This window comes from Colossoma macropomum, unplaced genomic scaffold (assembly GCF_904425465.1).
Source record: "Colossoma macropomum unplaced genomic scaffold, Colossoma_macropomum, whole genome shotgun sequence".
In the NCBI taxonomy this organism is placed as follows: Eukaryota; Metazoa; Chordata; class Actinopteri; order Characiformes; family Serrasalmidae; genus Colossoma; species Colossoma macropomum.
In genome coordinates this window covers 23,091,710-23,111,690 of record NW_023494786.1, presented here as the reverse complement: position 1 = coordinate 23,111,690, position 19,981 = coordinate 23,091,710, and the positions used below count along the sequence as shown (strand labels likewise).

General features: G+C 37.4%; 1 protein-coding gene across 1 annotated transcript in view; it reads left to right on the top strand.

Moving 5' to 3' along the window:
- The first annotated feature begins 3,287 nt into the window (after window positions 1-3,287).
- Window positions 3,288-19,981, top strand: part of gabbr1a (gamma-aminobutyric acid (GABA) B receptor, 1a) — a 65,445-nt gene continuing 48,751 nt past the window's right edge. Inside the window, exons 1-6 of the mRNA XM_036564356.1 lie at window positions 3,288-3,607; window positions 6,958-7,044; window positions 12,790-12,854; window positions 12,989-13,127; window positions 16,925-17,110; window positions 18,735-18,752. Of these exons, the coding sequence (XP_036420249.1) occupies window positions 6,966-7,044; window positions 12,790-12,854; window positions 12,989-13,127; window positions 16,925-17,110; window positions 18,735-18,752 (487 nt within the window). The 5' untranslated portion in view covers window positions 3,288-3,607; window positions 6,958-6,965. The remainder of the gene's footprint in view (window positions 3,608-6,957; window positions 7,045-12,789; window positions 12,855-12,988; window positions 13,128-16,924; window positions 17,111-18,734; window positions 18,753-19,981) is intronic.

The window sequence follows — 19,981 nt, the reverse complement described above, 5'->3', positions numbered from 1 at the left end:
TTGGTACTTTTTTTCCATCTCTAAGAGGGTGAGTTTCAAACCTTAGCTGAATGGTAGCTTTCACACTCTCTATTTGTTTGTCAAATGATATGCACAGATATTTGCATGTTTTACTTCAGGCAAAGCTGAAAATACATTCCAGCTTGCAAAGCCAGTATTTGGGGTGTGCCTGATGACTCTGATCAGTTCAAAGATCATAACCAATTTGGCCTGTTTCTCAAACAGTGAGAACATAGTCATTTGCAAAAGTTTATTTTACGTATAAGGTTCACATTACATGCTTTGATTTTCTAGGTGAACATCCTTTACAGGGAAAAAAACCTACAGACGACTTTACATACAACTTACATACAACTGCACATGATCTTTGGTGCCACATCCATCACTGTATAATTATAGCAAAAAGCCCATGCATAGTATAGCATAGTATAGATAGTAGATGATGTTCTAGAGTGGCAAAGTACAGAAAAGTATTTACAGAAATTTACTCATATCTGCTGATACTCTGTGTAGTTCTGGTCTCATCTTTAGAAACCTTGGTGGGCAATACAGCAATATATGATTGTAATCTAAATAAAGTTTGGGACTATATGCTTTTCCTGATGTTGTTTAGAGCATTAATAGAGAGGCTTTAAACAACAACCACCGGTGTAGTAACTACATAAACTGAATAGTCATAAGCAGCTGATTGCATTTGTGCCCTTTATGCCATTACCTTACTTCATTCATTCGTTAATACCAACTGGTTACTATTAGTTTCTCACAGCATTCTTAAAATACTTTATCGATTTTATACTTGTTCACTAGCAAAAACTTTGTGATAATGTTCTGATACATATTGTGAAAATGTGTTCATGATGTTACCATATTGCCCACTCTTAAATCACTGCTTTCCTGCCTTCCCTGAAAACCAAGCCAGGTTTCTGTCCTCCACTAGCCATATACCTGAATGATGGAAGTGCTCCTCGCTTAGCACTGCTTATGCCTGGCCCCACCAGAAGAGAACTTGTGGTTTATGTACCAAAAAGAGTCATTATACTTTTCATACATGATCATTCTTCTACCTCTCTTAGGAATTAAACTTGTTATTTTTTGTTACGGTGGCTTTAAGACTGATACAATTGCAAATAACCTCAGTTCTGATTGGCTACCCTGTAGGCCTACTGTGCCACATTTAAAAGCTGTCCCAGCTGAAACAGTGCTTAAAATGGGCATGAATGGATGGAACTTTACTACTGAAGGCTGAAAAGGTTAATATATGTAAATGTTCTGGTTTTCGTGACATCACAAAAAACAACGTGGACTGGGGACTTGAAACTTTAACAATGTTTACATATTACATCAAGCTTAGTTTTTTTTTAATTATGGAAAATTAGTTTTTCATAATGTGGGCTCTTTAAAAGCAGTTGTATCAATATTGGAAAGCTAGCCTTGGTTTTACTTACAGATCAAAATGAAAATCAGTGTTATCACCCACCCCTATGTACCATATCAGAGGATGAATTACATTTTCAGAGCATGAGAAGGTGTATCACGCGCTTAAGGCACAAAAAAGGCCTCATTTACAGTCCAGATATGTTCATTTGATCCTTTAGGATATATGTGTCAGGCTCCAGTCTTCACAGGTCAAAACACTGCAGACTTCATCACACTTCGCCTTAATAAGACTTCGCCTTATTAAACACACCTTATTCAACTAATTAGCTAATTAGCAAGGCCTTCATTAACTGAATTCAGAATGTTAGATGGGAGTAAATGTTAATCTCTGCAGCACTTTGGCCCAGAAGGTTCCCAGTTTGACATGCCTGCTTTAAAAACTAATGTACCTTCACAGTGGTGACTGCCACGTTATGCCTGTGTGTATTTAGTCCTGTTTAACTGCCCTTAAATATCTGTAGTAATAATAGAGAAAGCAGGTAGCACCTGTGCCCTCCCAACAGACTGGGGTTTGATTCCCTGCCCAGGCCAGCACATCATGATGTATAAATAAGCATCCCTAAAAAGACTGCTAAAGCTACATTAGCTTACCTCTCTAACATGATTAGACTGGAAGCCTATCTGGATAAGAGTGTCTACAAATGCTGTAATGTGTTTTTTCTCTGAAAAAAATTGATTTTATTGCCAGCCTGACATTATCACCATGCATCATGTTGCCTTAAAGTTTTGAGGTTTCTCACATTTGTATTTATTTATTTTTTTACAGTGTACACATCTTATAGATTTAATATAACACAGTACTGTAAAGATATTATAGGTGGCAGCAACATTATGGATTAATGTAGAAGTCTGCAGCACAACAGGAATGTATTACTATATAGTTATATAGTAATATATAGTAATAACAGTAATATATAGTAAGATCCAAATGACTATAATTTGTTTTGTAAGGGTGAAGTACTGTATGACCTTAAATTAGAACGTCCCTATGTTTAGCCTACGCACTTAAAAAAGATGGTTCTTCAAGGGTTCTTTAGTGAAGCCAACGATTCTATTAAGCAGTTCTATATAGAACCTCTCATGCTTAAATGGTTCTTTGCATGGTGAAATAGTTCTTCAGAGTGATGGAGAATGTGCTGTATATGGTTCTATATAGAGCCTTTTAGAAAATGGTTCAATATAGCACCTAAAAAGTGTTCTTCTATTGTTACGATGTCAAGCTTGTAACAATAGCAGAACCCTGTTTTGGTGCTAAATAGAACCATATACAGTTCTCCATCGGTCTGAAGATCCATTTCACCATGCAAAGAACCAAGCAAGCATGAAATGGTTTTGTATAGAACTCATGGTTCTAAATAGAACCATAAAAAACCCTTGAGGAACCATCTTTGTTGAGTGTGCATATTTAGCCTACTGAGGCAGTTAGAGTGAAACACCACACAGTGAGGAGACCGTGACACCTCATCACGAAAAGCAGAATCTTCTGCTACCCTCAATTATTCATCAGCCATGTATAAATAGACGAAGTGCATAAGACGGAGGGGCCGGGGCGGGAGGGGGGAGTTGTGCTAGTGGAGAAGAAGGAAGGGGCGGAGAGAAGTGAAGGGAACAGCACCATACGGAAAAAGAGTACGAAAGACAGTCCCATAAATCATGATATACGATATTTACCCCCGGTCTACTTTTAAGACCACTCAGCAAACACACAGCTCGACATCCAGAGAAAAAAAACAGACCATTTTCTCCTTTTTATATATTTTTTTATTTATTTATTTTGAGAGGATAGCTACGTACGTTACGTTTCCTCACGTGACGTCACCGCCGGAGAGAGGGAGAGGGAGGAAGAGGAGGAAGAGGAGGAAGGAGGAGGAGCGATGTGGAGTACGAGCTGTGTGTTTGCATGTAGCTCGTAACACATATTAATCAGATGGATTTTGGTTTGTGTTTTTAGCCAAAGCAACACGCGCAGCCGTGAATGAGCCGGTCAGATGTCCGTCTGTGCTGCTCCGCTGGACTCACTGCACTGATCAGAGCAATAAAGAGGAGGAGGAGGAGGATCAGTACTGGCTTATGATGATGTGAAGAGCCACTACACGGACGTTATTTATTTGCCCTCCCGAAGTGGCTGGTGAAGGACGTCGCCCCCTCGGGCCCTTCCTCTCTCCCTTCTGTGAGTAAACCAGTTTGTTGCTGTTCGCGAGGCGAGTTTGTCTTTAATCCTGTCAGCTTCACCGTCCCGTCTCCTGCTGCTCCTCCTGCTGCTCCTCCTGCTGGACCTCAGCTCGTTTTGAATCAGCAGCGTGCAGCGCCTCCGCGGAGCTGAGTGTACACACTGATGAGCGCGCGGACTGAAGAGCGTTTGTTGCACATTTCAGATGTTACTCAGTTCAGATTGACCTGCACTGACCTTAACACTCAAACTTCACTCAGCCATCAGGTGCAGATCAGTTCCGTTCGACGGTGCATGAAAATCCTTATAAGGGTTGTACAAGTGCAGCAGTGATTTAGGCTCCTGTGACAGCTGAGATTCAAACCAAACACAAACTCTTCAGTTGCCTGAAAGGCCTGCTGTCACTTTTTTCAGTTTTTAAATTATTATTAAATGTATCATACATTATTTATTACATATATATATATATATATATATATATATATATATACTTTTATGTTTATGTGATTTTGTATTTTTTATTATAGTATTTTAGTTTTTTTAACCCACTGTGAAACACATCAAGCTCACTTTTATATTGTTTATTTTATTTCTTTATTATTATTTGTGCTGTTTAAAAAAAAAAAACTTTACACGTAACTTGAATTTTTAAAATTATTATTAAATCACTATTTTATTAATTTTATAATTGTTATTTTATTCATACCATTTCTGATTTTTGATGTTTTTATAATATTTTAAACGATTTCTTCTAGTCACTTTTATGTTTTTATATTTTATTTATATGTATAATAGGTGCTATAACAATAAAACATATGGTTAATAATAATAATAATAATAATAATAATAATAATGCCATTATAACAACAAATCTCAGGGGAGCCTCTGTTTTGCTTTGGCTTTGTGGCTTTACTGGTGTATCTGGACAGCAAATTAAATCACAGCTGGAAATCTGTTTATGAGCAACTTACAAGGTGGCTTACAGATAAAGGCTAGTGTCTCACACTGTTCGTGTAAGCAGTGTTAATAATGGGGTGGCGTTAGCACTCAGTTGGTTTCCCACAGAGCTTCATTGTTGAGGACATGAAGACTCTGAATGAGGTTTTTAAACTTTAATCAGTCTCTCCTCTGATCCTCATCTCAGTGTGAGTGTCACCTACTGCGAGCCTGGAGTGCACTAATATCCCTAATCTCTCTCTCTCTCTCTCTCTCTCTCTCTCTCTCTCTCTCTCTCTCTCTCTATTTCCCTCAATCCAAGCAGACACAACAAACATTTTGATGACAAGACCATTGTGTCTGCCTGTCTGTTATTCTATGTGTCTCACTTTCTGTCTGTCTCCCCTCCTCACTCTCTATTTTCTCTCTTCTCTTTCTATATATATATCAAGTTGAAGCTGCTTCTTCTGTATTACATTATGGCATTAACACTCTCTGCAGCCTGTATTTTATCCACAAATGACTGGTCACAGTCTATCACTAATGTACATAAAAGCTCTTACTGTGCAGTGGTACCGCTAGATGAACCCTCTAAATGCCTGATCCATGTGAGTCTTCATATCTGTGTGTTGTGCATGTATGGTGCACTCTTGTTTGATCTACTCTGAGGAGCTCTCTTTCTCTTTCTCTCTCTCTCTCTCTCTCTCTCTCTCTCTCTCTCTCTCTCTCTCTCTCTTCATTAAAGTATAAAAGAGAATGCTCATGAAATCTTTACTTTATGCTGAACAGCACAGGATTGAAAGTAGAGCATGGAAGTAATAGATTAGAGATAACTGACACAGCCAGATTCTGTATGTGATGTCAACAAGACTATAATCTCTGTGTTGTTTTAATGTAAAAATTGATATTATAGATTATTGCTGTCACCATTAATTATATTACTAGTTGGGTAATCTACCAATTATTTTGATTATTAATCAGATGTTTTAAAAGGCCAAGAATTTAAAGGGGCATTCTGGCCTAAAGTTTAATGTCATGTGTTGTATTATGCATTATTTTTCACCACAGCATCGCCTCAGCGTCATCAGTTTCATCAAATGTATGATTATATGTTATTTTAGATTTTCATCCATCAGTTTTCTCTCACTACAATACCCAGCATGCATTATGCAAACACTTCATGCAGCAAATCCCTGTGCTCTCAACCAATCCTGACTGCTAGCCTAGCCACTGAAAAATGTCTTCCCCCAAAATTCACTCAGTGCAGTTGCAGTATTTCAAAACCTCCTCCCAGCTCTGAAATGTGTCACCAAAAGAGTTTTTCTAGTCATCAAACTGGAAAATCTCACTATAAAGACTGCTGTGGTGCTGCTGTTGGATGACTGTGAGCATGTTTACAACAGATGTAGTGATGATTACATGTTTTATATTGGCCAGCAGCAGTGTCACTTTAACTGAACAATTATATTGTTTTCAAATATTCATTTATGCTTAATTGGAAAAAGAGAAACAAATAAACCTTTAGAAATACTTAATTGTGTTTGTGTATATATATATATATATATATATATAAAAATCTATATATATGTATATATATATATATATATATATATACACAATCATATATATATATATTTACACACAAACACACACACACACACACTTCAACTGACCACTTCATTAACTACACCTCCTCATATTTACACTCTTTGTCCATTTTACAAGCTCTGTTTACCATATAGGCTCTTTGTAGTTATACAATTACAGACTGCAGTCCATTTGTTTTCATGGAATGAAATTTGTTAGCCCCCTTTCACCCTGTTCTTTAATGCTCCTGACCCCCACAGAGCAGGTATTGTTTGGGTGGTGAATTGCCACCACCTTGTCAGTGTCACTGCACTGCTAAGAATGATTCACTAGCCAAATAATACCTGTTCTGTGGTGGTTCTGTGAGGGCCCTATCCATTGAGAACAGAGTGAAAGGGGGCTAACTGGGCTGCAGTCCATTATTGTAGAACTATAGAGTGCATCTATTTGGTAAGTGAGGCTGATAAAATAGACAGTGAGTGTAGAAACATGGAGGTGTACTTAATGAAGTGACTGTTCAGAGTCCGTGTATATACCCCACGTGGCAAAAAGCGCATATAAATCAGTGTATATCAGGCTCTGTTTATTATTGGAAGAATAACCAGTAGATGTATTACCATCACACAAATTGCCAACTAATCAATGCCGAGTTATCAAGAATGTAAATGTTCACCAATCATTTTTTTTAAATCATAAAACCATGTTTATTTGAATATTTATGACAGCCCTACCATCTCACTGTAATTAGCAACTATGAATGTTGAAATATTCAAATGGACTGTGATTGTTATTTTTAACCTGGTCTCTTCTCTCTCATCCTTTATTAGATGCAGAAATGGCGCAGCTGTTGTTTCTTGTAATTTTCAACATGCTTCCCACTCTTATCGCGTCCATACATAATTCAACAACCGGAGGTAATGTGTGTGTATTTGTGTGTGTGTGTGTGTGAGTGAGAGAGAGAGAGAGAGAGATGTGAGTTGTGATGCAATACCACAGAGAGATGTTTAACAGTATCCTCTTCCTGACATGCAAAGTGGTTGGCCATGGTTGTTCTGTGAAAGTTCTAGCTCATTTTATTCTAGGCATCTATATAAAGCCTACACTGTGTAGCTTATTGAAGAGAACATGGTGACCTGTAGTGTTAAAAGATGAGTTTAGTTGTGACAGAGCATTAGGGCTTTGCATGTCAACACAACACTAATATTTAAGCAGAACAGCAGCAACAAACGTTATTTACATGTATAGAGAAAAATCTACGTTTAAGATGAGCCGAGGGTTTTACCTATTATAAATGAATGAAATGGAAAACTCATGATTCAGCATGCAGTCTGTGTTGACAGAGGATGAGTAGATTGAGAACAGGAGTGATTCTGGTAATAGGTGAACTAAACAATTACTCTACAGTGTTGTTAGTGGCAGGTATGACACTAGACTTGCCTGTGTGGTTTCCGGCACTGTATGACATGGTCTTATGTATAAAAATGGACAGAAGTGCAAGTAGCTGTGCAGCTTACTTTTGTCCAGTTTTGTAGATTTTAAGCCGTCTTAAGCAAGTGTATTTGAGATTTCTTAATAAATCAGTGCAGTTTGCGGATAGCGTGTGTTGATTTGTTGCGTGAAGTTTGCGCAATGGTAATTGATGGGATATAAACTTCTATTAATTATTAACTACAGCTACTATCCTCACAGCTCTAGTGCAAACCATCAGACACAAAACATGTCTGGGCTGACTGACTGCATTTGGGGTAAAGGGAAATTGTGTAAATTTTTTGCTGAAAAATTCCTTTAAAACATTTCTACCCTGATGGAAATGATCACATGACAAATTAATTGCTTAGTTAACTCAGGAACTACACGTTTTAAAGTACCTGCTTGTTAGGCAATTGGCTGTAGCTCTGTCATTTTTTGTGATCCACAATTACATGCTTATTAGAGTATTCTTAAAAACATCACCCTTAGTCCTGTTCACACTTGGTATTAACTAGGGCTCCAACCAATGACTATTTTCATAATCGATTAGTTGGGCCATTATGACTTTGATTATTTGGTTAGTTGGGAACCAAAAATGTGCAGATATTCTGGCAATAATGTTTTATTCAACAAATTAAAAATAATTATTCTTTCTAAAAAAAAAAGGCGGTAACACTGTCTATGAATGTCACCTTTGTAAGCATCTATAAACACATTAATAACATGTTATAATGCATTCATAAGACATTATAAACATAGCTATAAATATTTATAAAAATTGCATTATACGTTATAGCCATGTTTATTATGCATTATGAATTGTTAACATAATACATTATAAGTACTGATCATAACAAATTATAAGAGCTCATAAGTCGTATTTGTCCGCTCTAAGTAGAGTGAAGCGTACTGTACTAAAGCCTCCTCCAGTGTTAAGAGTGAGGCTTCAAGTTGAAGTATTTACTGAAGGATTTGCTGAAACACTAAAACATACACAGTAAAGCACATTACAGGCTTCAAATGTCAGAGTTTAAACTAGTGCTGCCCTCAGTGTTTTACCCAATGTGGGAAAGGTAATGTACACCACCATTAGCTTGGTATTTGTTTTTACTTTACACTGTCCAAGCTGGGACTGACTTCTTTGGCACTGACATTATAACATGTTATTAACACTATTTATAATGCATTATAGTAACAATTCATAATGTATAATGAACATGGCTATAAAGTGTAATTCAGTGTAATTCTTTTTTATAAATATTTATAACCATGTTTATAATGCCTTATGAATACATTATAACATGTTATAAATGTGTTTATAGATGCTTACAAATGTGACATTCATAGAAAGTGTTACCAGGCATAAAACACTTGCCCTATTTTCTAATTCCTACTTTCTTAAAGAGGGTTTTCATGAGGTGTACAGCAACAGATATTCTGCATTGCTCCTTAAAACTGTTTTTGAAAGAGGCAGAAACAGTAAAGGAACAACACAAACAGCTGTTACATCGCAGATAGGCTGCTTTACTGTATTTCTCCTGTAATGATAAAGCAAAAATGAATAAAACTAACTGCTCTGCTAACTCTGCTCAATAATAATGAAATCTGATTTCAGATCAGAAACAGACAGTCCTGTTTTTAGTCTGTCAGATACAGAGACCTAAAGACGCTCATCACACGTAAAACTGCAGTGTTTGTGTGGATGGAGGCTGAAACTTGGAGAAAAAAAATATTGGAGCTAATCTGTTTGCGTTAGTGTTCAAGAAGCCCAGATAACCACTGAGTTATCTGAGTGGTTTAGACCAAAAGTTTCAAAATGCAGCTCATCAGATCAGCCAGCACTACTTATTCTCTCTGCTGAACAAACCTAGTTGCTGGGAATGCATCTGGACTCATTAGCATTCAAACTACAGATGTGATACGGTGATATGCATCCCTCACCACCTCTGAAGGTGGTGATCAGATCACAACGAGGCCCTGTTTTACACCTGGCATTAAATGTGTTCCATATGTGGACGTTGTTCATATACGCAAGCCACCTTCTGCTTCTGCTTCTGCCTCTCTCGTTAAACATAGTGGTGAGCTTTCCGGTTCTTTTCAGTGAGTCAGATTAACTTGCTCAGCTCACTAATAAGAGCAGGCTCCTTCAGCGCCCAAATGGCTCATTATTCAATAGAGTTGCCAGCTTTTTTTCCCCAAAGTAGCTAAGTGAGCAATATTATCTGTCAGTTAATTTTCAAGCAAACCTTAGTCTAGCTTTAAATTAGGTAATTAACAAAATTGTTTTTTTTGTCTGGTACATTTGTTGAAAACAACGTTTTTAAATAAATGTGAAACTGTCAAGACATGAGTAAGAATAAAACAAAAACACTATTATTACTGTTCTTGCCAGATTTGGCATTATACTGAATGAGTCAGAGGAGGAAGATCCCATGACCTATAGTGTCATAAGATCTATCTATTTGTGTGAATTGTGAATGTGAAAACAAAAAAATCAGCTGTTCAATGAAAGCAGTTCCCAAGTCAAGTCAAAGTTTATTTATATAGCGCTCTTTACAACAGGTGTTGTCACAAAGCAGCTTTACAGAAAAATCCAGGTCAAAGTTCCCATGAGCAAAGCAATGGCGACAGTGTCAAGGAAAAACTCCCTAAGAGTGAGAGGAAGAAACCTTGAGAGGAACCAAGACTCAAAAGGGGAACCCATCCTCCTCTGGTCGACACTGGACAGCAAACAATCACACAAGAACAGAGAGAAGAATGTAAGCAGAGAGTAAAGTTTTACTATTAGTATAAAATATTAAGATACAGAAAAGGGGAAGAGCAGGTGAAGCAATGGCTATGATTAAATAGTTGCAATGTTTGCCTAAAAGAGCCAACTCAAAGAGTCGACTCACCAGTATTAAACAACTTATTTTTTCAAATGTAGGCTTACAAATGCAAAAAGCCATTTGTTGCCTGTGAAGGACCATACGCAGTTCTCTCAGCACTCCTGGCTGTGATTTTGACTCATTTTTTTCTTTCAACTATGTTTCAATTGTGGCTGCTAAGCAGAATGTACATAATTTGTTTTGTTTTTTTCCTCTGTAGCTTAAAATGCTGGAAAGCACTGCACTGTGATTTGTAAAGCCTTAAACACAGCATAGCATGTAGAGGCCACACGTACTCTGCACTGGTGCCACACCAGCCTGAGTTAAAGATGTAAATATTGTTCAGGGAAGTTAGATCCAATCGATATCAGCATACAGAACCTACATTTGAAAAAGACTAGTGTAAATGTGTTGTGTTTTGGCTGGATGATGATCTCATCACCACGAATAGATCACCATGATCAGATATTAATTCGAAGTGTATACAGTCCCTTTGAGAGGCATTGTTCCCCATCCACCCCTGTGCTTAGTGTTGTCTACTTATGATCGGATCACACAGGACGTGTTAATGTCAAGTGTAAACGGGGTCTTATTTAGCACAGGCAGTGTGTAAGCAGGCTGTAAGGCTGTTTACATCTTGCATTGACCAGTTTCCTGTGCAGATCATGTGTGGATATTTTAGCTGGATACCATTTAGACTTTTCATTAAAACGCATCTCTGGTGTGACTAGATCCGATTTTACTTTCTTGTGTAAAAAGCACATCAACCCTTATGTAGTTTCCCTCTTACTTCCATTAACTCCCCATAATATAAACTGACAAGCTTGAATTCTTTCTTTGGCCCAAAGAGCAAGAAGGCACTTGGTTTGAGGGTAACTCCAGCCTTGTTTACCCTCCATCTTACGTTTCCTTTCCTCTCACCTGCTACCCAACACATTTCCCACTTATGTAAATGTATGCTAATATGGAAAACACATTCCCTTTACTCTTGTGTTAAATGTATTTAAGATCTGTCTCTGACTTCCTGCGAAAGTGGCTGCATCGTATCCTGATAACAGTACTTCCTGGGGTTGTTTACACCTGGCTTTATATGTGGTCAAGTGAAATATGGGTGCAATCAGATCACTGAAAGTGCATATTTGTGCAAGGTACAAACAGCCTGTGTGACAGCATTTTGCTGTGTTCTTGTGGCACAAAATATGTGCTGTTATGTTATAGTATGTTAAAATTGTGAGACATTTTAATTTACCAGCATTAAATAAGACACAAAAATGTGTTGTCCTTAAAAGCACAAACTTCATATTGTTTTTGAATAATTTACATTTTGCAGGACTAATTAATCTATCTTTGTAAGGAAACATGCTATTGGTAAGTGTTCTTTCAGTGCTGAAGATATCCACTATATGATCAGAAACGTGTAGTGTGACCTAATTTATCACAATAGTGAAAAATATTGTCATACTGTCCGGCCCTAGTTTAATATGTAGATTGTGGCCTGAGGGCTTCATTAGGACTCCTCCAGTGGATGAAGTCTGCTTGTGAACACATGCGATGATAGTGGTTGTGTTAAATGTGCTACATTCCATTGTTCAGCTGTTGGTTCTGACAGCACAGTCTGATTGGTTGAGAAGAGCTCTAGACATTTTGTTATTTGTGCTAACAGCACTTTTCTCCTAGTAACTGTATCTGTAACGGTATAAAGCAAGTAACAACTCGCTTTACTTTGCAGCCAACCATTAGAATGTTTTTACCACATACAGAAACAGAACTTGAATACATTAGATAATATTTTACTTGCAGCTCATTTTGTCACGTTTTGAAGAAGAGTGTGACAGCAGGAGGAGTACATCAAATTCTGAACTGTGACTACAGAACAGCTAAACAAACAAGAATTAGCCAGAAATACTGAAAAAGCTGAGTTGAACCTGATATTGCAACAGTTGTATGGCTCTATCTGTAGTACAAAAGGAAGCTACTTTTTTGGCTGAAAGAATTAACAGTGTTAAAGCACACTTAATATGAAATATGGGGCTTCTTTGATTTAGTTTTTTTATTTTGCATTTAACTAACTGTTGTGTGCTAACAGTTGTATACAAGCAATAGGACACTCAGGGCTGTTCTTGTGAGCAACATCATGACCATGATGATCTACAGTACTTGCCTGCGACTGAATGGCCATGATGTTAATGGTGTCCTCTTGTGTTCTATTGCTTAATTACGCTGGACCAGCTCTAGTCTTTAACCTAAAACCAATGTGAAACATTTCAACTGTAAATATTTTGCTTCTGCGTACTTTGGCCACATTTTTTCTCTCTTTTTCAGGATGCGCAATAATTCGGCCCCCTAGAGATGGAGGGATTCGGTACAGAGGACTGACTCAGGAGCAGGTAGGGTTGGTGCAGTGCATTAGACTGACAGCTCTACAGTACCGCATTAGCCTGGAGAGCACATCATTACATAACAAAGGAATCTCATATATCATCTCTGGCTTTTCCCCCCTCATCTCTCTCTGTCGTTGTAGATCCGCAGCGTGCAGATTTTACCTGTAGACTATGAGATAGAGTACATCTGCCGGGGCAGCAGGGTGATCGTGGGCCCCAAGGTACGCAAGTGTCTCTCCGATGGCACCTGGACTGAGATGGACCATCAGAGCCGATGCTGTAAGCACATCTCTGTGATTCATTACCAGATACTTTAAGTTCCCTGAGGATGTCAGGTGATAGGAAATATTAACTTTGGAGTTGAATAGACTGCGTTTCTGACTCAGTGAAAAGCCCCTCTACAACTGCTCAAAGGATGTGACCCTTAAACAGACCCCCGTAGGGAGCAGTGTTAGCTTTAAATAGGATCTTCTTTGCTAGATTGCTAAATGTCTTAGTTATGAATTGGGTGTTAAAAAAGAATGAATTTGAAGTCCTTCAAGAGGTGTGACTCATTCATTCAGTTCACTCAATGAAAGTCATTAACTGTAAAAGGCCACGTTTGTGTTGGTATTCCCGTTTGAGTTTGACATGTACTTTGCACGTTCGGACCACATTTTTAAAATATGGTAGTAGTATGAGAAGAAACTATATGACAGTAGGATGAGAGAGAACTCTGTGAACTTCTAGGTAGCTTCTACTTAAACCTAGAAGCCTGGACCCTTAATACAGAGAGCCTGGATTGAGAGTTAGGAGGTAGGGACAGCGAGGAGATGGGCAGGTAGTGAGGTTTGAAAGGCTATGTTCACATAATAAACATTGTTTAATTGTGATTTTTTGTTCAAATCCGATGTTTCTAATATGATGGTTTACATTTGTGTAGGTAAGTAATCTGTCAGTAATGTGAACATACTTGTGAACTGTAACAACCTGCATGTGCACATTCTAATCAATAACATCACATAAATGAACATCACGTGATGCTTGTGCGTCATGAACAACAAACTAAGTAACCAGCAGAACAAGCCTTTGTCATGAAGATAATTCGTTCTGAACAGCTCTCAGCTGTTCATTGTTAGAGCGAGACCAAGGTGAAAAAATGGTTCATTATCAGTGAAAAAAATACATGAATTCTGATATGAGCGCTGTCATAAAGGTCATTATGGCCACAATCTGATCGTATCTGATCTATGACCACATAAGAAAGTAGCTCAGATCTGATTTGAAAACATCAGATTCGTGTCCACACAGCTCTGAAAACATCCAATCTGTGTCACATTAAAGTAGGGGTGGGCAATATGGCACAAATATAACATTACAATACTTATTACATCAAAAAAAGGTATTTAGTTTTTTGAGGTTAGGTAAGTTGGAATTGAAAAAAAGTCAGAACCAGTAGTGCCACATTTGAAAATACTATGATAAACTATAAATAGAGTGATTTATGATCAGTGTTTCACATACACCGTTGCACAATTAAGTACAATTGGACAGGACGAATTATGCTCTCCTTGTGATGAAACATGTAGTAAGTCGGTGTTCTTTAAATACTAACAATATCCACAAAAAATGTATTGCGGCGTTAAGGTTAGGATAATATTAAAATATCGTCATATTGCCCACCTCTACATTAAGGCTGAAAATCGTGTTTGTGTCATTACATTCGGTCTGGTAATGTGAACATAGCCAAAATGGGAAAGATGAGAAGCATTTCAAATATCTGAGATTTAAGTATCTTAAACTGATGCTTCAGTTTATGATTAAAAGAACTTTCTGATGATTAAAAGAACTTTCTCTTTAACACTTGATAGAGTAACTTTACGTGTGTATTCACAGGTATTATAAAATGGGTATTTGACAGAAATAGTCCAGAAACAATATACATCAGATCAGAGTGTATACCAGTATGTACATATCAAAAATGAAACCTATGAAATCAATGAAAACTCTCTTACCTATTTGTAACTAACAAAGATACTTTCTCTAGGTAGACAACAAAGCACTTTTTGTGAGTTGCTCTGGATAAGAGTGTCTGCTAAATGCTGTAAATGTAAATGTAAATGAAATGATTTTACTACAACAACTGATAGCCAATATCACTTTAATCGGTTAATTGCTTCAGAACTTCCCAAATGCCTTGAATCAAGAGTGCTGGGGCTCAGTTTGAAACACTTTTAATCACATTTAATCATAGCCGTTAACTGAAGCTGCCCCAGTACCAGTCAATATGGCTGTAAAAAAAAGTGAAGGCTTCACTGCAAGGTAAACGCTCTGGCTGAATCTTTCATATGGTGTTATATAACAGGGATTTGTGCTGTGAAACTGGCGCACTTTGAAGTTTGTAGGTTGTATTTCATGGCTGGTTTTGATGAGAAACAAAGGTTCAGATTTAAGTACTTATTGCTATTTAATACATATGATTAGTAGGATTTATTTGGTAGGTCCTTAAAGTCATGTGTCCCGAATATTTCCATTGTTAAGACTGGAAAACCTGGAACATTCCAAGACCTCTGAGATACAATATTAAACCAAACATACCTTGGACTTATTACATTATTATTTATTATTTATCATTATTATTGGTCTATTACATATGATTGTTTTAAACATATTGTATGAACTTTCTCCCTGGGGTTCACTTGTAACGTGTATTTTATGTACTAAAAATGGTCATAATTCATTTTTACATGACCATTTTCCTACCTCTGTTTATCCCACAATTATACAAGCTGTCTTTGTTACTGTGCCTTTCAGGCTGATATATGTAAATGTGCTGTGTTCTGATTGGCTGCCCTGTATTGTGCCTCGTTCAAAAAGCAGATCAGGCTGAAACACTCCTTGTAACTTGAGTGTGAGTGGGCAGGGCTAAGTGCTGTAGGCTGAATAGCCCGATATATGTAACTGTGTTGGTTTTCATGAGGAAATAGTGAGTTCAGTACAGGCAGTTTTTGCAGTTAAATTTCCATATACATGGCAAAAGCAAGTGGAATCATCTTAAATCTAAGAGGAATATCAGAAGAATATTGTAAGAATATTATACAATAATTAATCTATTGCTATACATTTTTACTTGTTTTAGGTCATTTTATCTGGTGATAATTTAAATATTTAGGAATCAAATATTAATCTAATAATATCTGAATTTTACTTGTTTCAGGTATTATTTCTTGAAATCAGCAAAATTATCTGCATTATGTCTCAATACCAGTATATTATCTGCCAGTTGAATAAGACACCTTCAGTAGATACAATTACTTAAAACAAATAAAAATGTATAGAAATAGACTAAATGGTCTTGGAATATTCTTACAACAATTTTTTAGTGAGAAATATTAGCTATGTTGGCTAGAGTTAAGATGTTTTCTCTTGTTTAGGTAGTCTTTACAGTGAATGGACTGTGTGGAGTAAGGAGTAAATGGTAACTTTAGAAACTTTAACAACTCTTTTATTTCAGAACAGTGAAGAAAAATCTGCGTTCCATGAAATAAGCCCTTTAAAGCATCAGCCAGCTAGTATTTTTATATTAAATCTTGAAATATAAAGAAAATGGAAGAGTGCTTAATGTAGGAATTACACCAGTTTTTCAAAATGTCTGCTTATTTAAATGGTTAAGGTGTAAAGAAAGTCATTCAGAGTGGTTTGATGTAAAGTGTTCCGTTTTAGAGAAAACTAATGACTCTGAATTGTTCACAGTGGTGGTGAAAGGAACCAGCCGTCTGAAAATAATCCCCCAAAAATGTATTTTTTCTGATTTAGCACTATTTTACCAATATCGGCGTTACATATAAAAACTCAAAAGACACATATAGATGCACTTATCATTGTGAATATGAAGTAAAAGCACTATATTTGCGTTGTATAAATTGCATCCCCTGGTTTCTGTCACCACCGCTGTAAAGAGTCTGTAAGTTTAAAAACTTGGAGGACTTTCCCTTTAATGCTAAAGGCCCATGAGCAAATGGGCCAGCTGGATGTGCGTATTGCCTCATTCTGAAACAACAAAGCAGATGTACTAAAAGCATCTCTCTACTTGTCAGTGTTGCTGTGTCCACGTGTCTGGACGTCTTTGGAGAATGGAAGAGTGACAGTGCTGCCCGCTGGACCTCCAGTAGAAGGCACAGTGCTGCATTACAGCTGTCATGCTGGATTCCTGCTGGAGGGCAGAAATATCTCCCACTGCACCAAGCTTGGCAACTGGGACTCACCAAAACCACTATGTGTTTGTAAGTTATTATGATTATGCTACACATACACACACACTCTCTCTCTCTCACACACACACACACACACACACACACACATTCATATACTGAGTTGCCAGTTTACTTTGTAGCTATATTGGCTGTTTTATCAGAAATACCTACATCTACCATATAGGTACACTTTATAGGTTTATAATTACTGACTGTAGCCCATATGTTGCTGCATAATTTACCAGCACTCCTCTACCCCATCAGTGTAAAATAGTCACTGTTAACCAGATATAGCTTGCACAGCAGTGAAGTGTTTTAGGATCCCAGCAGGTATGGGTATGTTACAAACAGTTGTGCATAGAAACAGATGAGCTACAGTTGGTAATGGTGTACCTACAGTGTGCACCCACAGTGGCTCCAAAAGTATATGGGAACTTTAACCATTTGTAAACTTTAAGAATGTTCTTTAAGTTACTTCATAAAATGTTTAACAAAATCATTTTTGTTTCAAAGAAAAACACTTTTAATACAACGTCTAGCTGACGGTAGACTCTTTGTGTGGAGAAAGCCTGGAGAAGAACTCCAGCTAGACTGCAATAAGAGTACTGTAAAGCACAGAGGTGAAAATATTAAAGTCTGGTGCTGTTTTTCTTAAAGTCGTGTTGAATTGTACAAAGGCATTAATTTGCAGAAGGCAAAAAAACTGCTCAAAGCGTGTAGTTGCCTTTTATAACAAAACTCTGGCAAAAAACTCTTGACAGTCTTGGAATGGTCTGTTTAAAAATAAATGCCTCTTGATTTGACCTTTTGTTTTCTTACACAATGAACTTAATACATTTAAGTATGGCACAAATGTCCAAATACTTTTGAGGGCCACTGTTAATGGTAGGTGTACTTGATAAAATGACAAGTGAGTGTAGATAAAAGGTAAAATGTTATAAAATGTTCCTAATAAACAGGCAAATCAGTGTACATGCATGCTGTTATGAACAGGGCATCTGACTCAAACCACAAGCCACATTCATACCTGTCTAGGCTTAATCAAAAGTGACTCCGGTTTTCCTGATGTGGAATTTGTTTTGTTTGAGAAAGTGTGGAAGCTGACGAGGGGCAAACATGTTAATGGTTCAGGGAATTTCTCAGGGCGGCTCTCACACTCACTCAAACCGACAGTTCTGCCAGCCCAGTTCAGTCTAGTGAGCACTAGCTGGTCGTGTCTTTTTTTACCCAAGTTTTCTTTCTCTTTGTCTCTGTATGTTGGGATTGCTTAAATCTATCCAATTCCATTTGTATTAACAAGTTTGAGTCTGCACATCAGGCAATGACAAAACATGGCATTTTTTTCTTTTTGCAAAACGAGACTGTACACAAAACAGTAACCTTACATTAAATAAAATCATAAAATTTTTCCACTTTGTATAGAATATCTGCACTTAATGAGCTAATAATATCGACTTACATTATGCTTTTGTTTTCGTTGGCAATGATTGTGACTCCTAAGAGTTAAAGACTATTAGACAACAAGTTATCACAAAGTAATTATAACCCATATGAACACCCCACTTTGCAGCACCTACTCTAATACTCTAATAATCTAATACTTTCTGTTCTTTAACTTGAATTCTGTTTGCTCTCTATTTCTGCTTGCCATCAGATGACAGGAATTATACAGGTAAGACCTGGTGTTTTTAAATGTATTGGTATTTTAGACAAAGTTTGACAAAAAAGAGTATATTGTTTACAAAGGGGAGTCATGAACCGCACTTTGAATAATACTTATCTGTTACTCAAAATTCAGACCTATTCCTTTGACGTGCCATCTTAAGTTGTGCACTTTTGTGTTTCATGTGCTGTGAAGCTGCTGTAACTGAAATAAAATGTTAAAGTCAAAGTCAGTTACATCAAATTGGATTTCTTCAGGGCCACATCTCTGCAGAGATTAATGTTAATTGAGCTTGCGAAGGCCTTGTCAATTAGCCAATGAGTTGAATCAGGTGAGTTTAGTGAGGCAGGAGGCTGAAGTCTGCAGTGCTGTGGCCTACCAGGACATTTCTACTGAAAATGTTTTAATGTGAAGGCTTAGGCCGTAATTGTAATGCTTCATTTGACCACAAGAGGGCTGTCTTTTACCAAGAATAGGCTTCTGCTGAAAAGAAAAAACTGCAATTAAAGATGGAGCCTTGACCAAGCTGATTAAACTTTTAAGCACATTTGAGAAGCTTGTTTTTCTTCTTAGGCTTAGAATGAATTTCTAGGGCCAACAAGGCCGACTTCATTATTGTTGTTTGTTTATTCTTCTCAGTCAAACTGTTCTTGCTGATTTAAACAGCAACTTAAAAATCTTTTAAAATTTTATACAATTTCCACACCTATTAAGTTATTTTAGACTGGTTCCCAGTTTATCCATCCATCCATTTATTCATCCATCCATCCATCCATCCACTCATCCATCTGTCCCATCCACTCATCCATTTATCCTATTCATCCATTCCATCCATGTCCATCCATCCATCCATCCATCCATCCACCCACCAATCTATAAATCCATCCATCCAGTCCTTCTGCCTGCTGTTTCCCCTCCTCGTTCTTTCCTTCGCCCTTTCTTTCTTCCTGACCCCCACATGCTCACCCCACCGTTAACTCACAGGGAGGGATCTCTGCTTATTTACTGTAGTGCAGTCTCAGCAGGGTGAAGATTAGCTCTTGGCGTGTGTGTGTGTGTGCAGTCGTGTGTATGCATGCGCATTTATGTTTCCGTGCATATGTGTGTTATGTGTCGCATTTCCTCTCATTTGTGGATCAGCAAGACCAACCTGACAAAAGCCACGTTAAATTGTTAATGCTGCAGTAGGCGGCACACAGATTGTTGATCATAATCACTGAACTGCCAGGAACATGGCA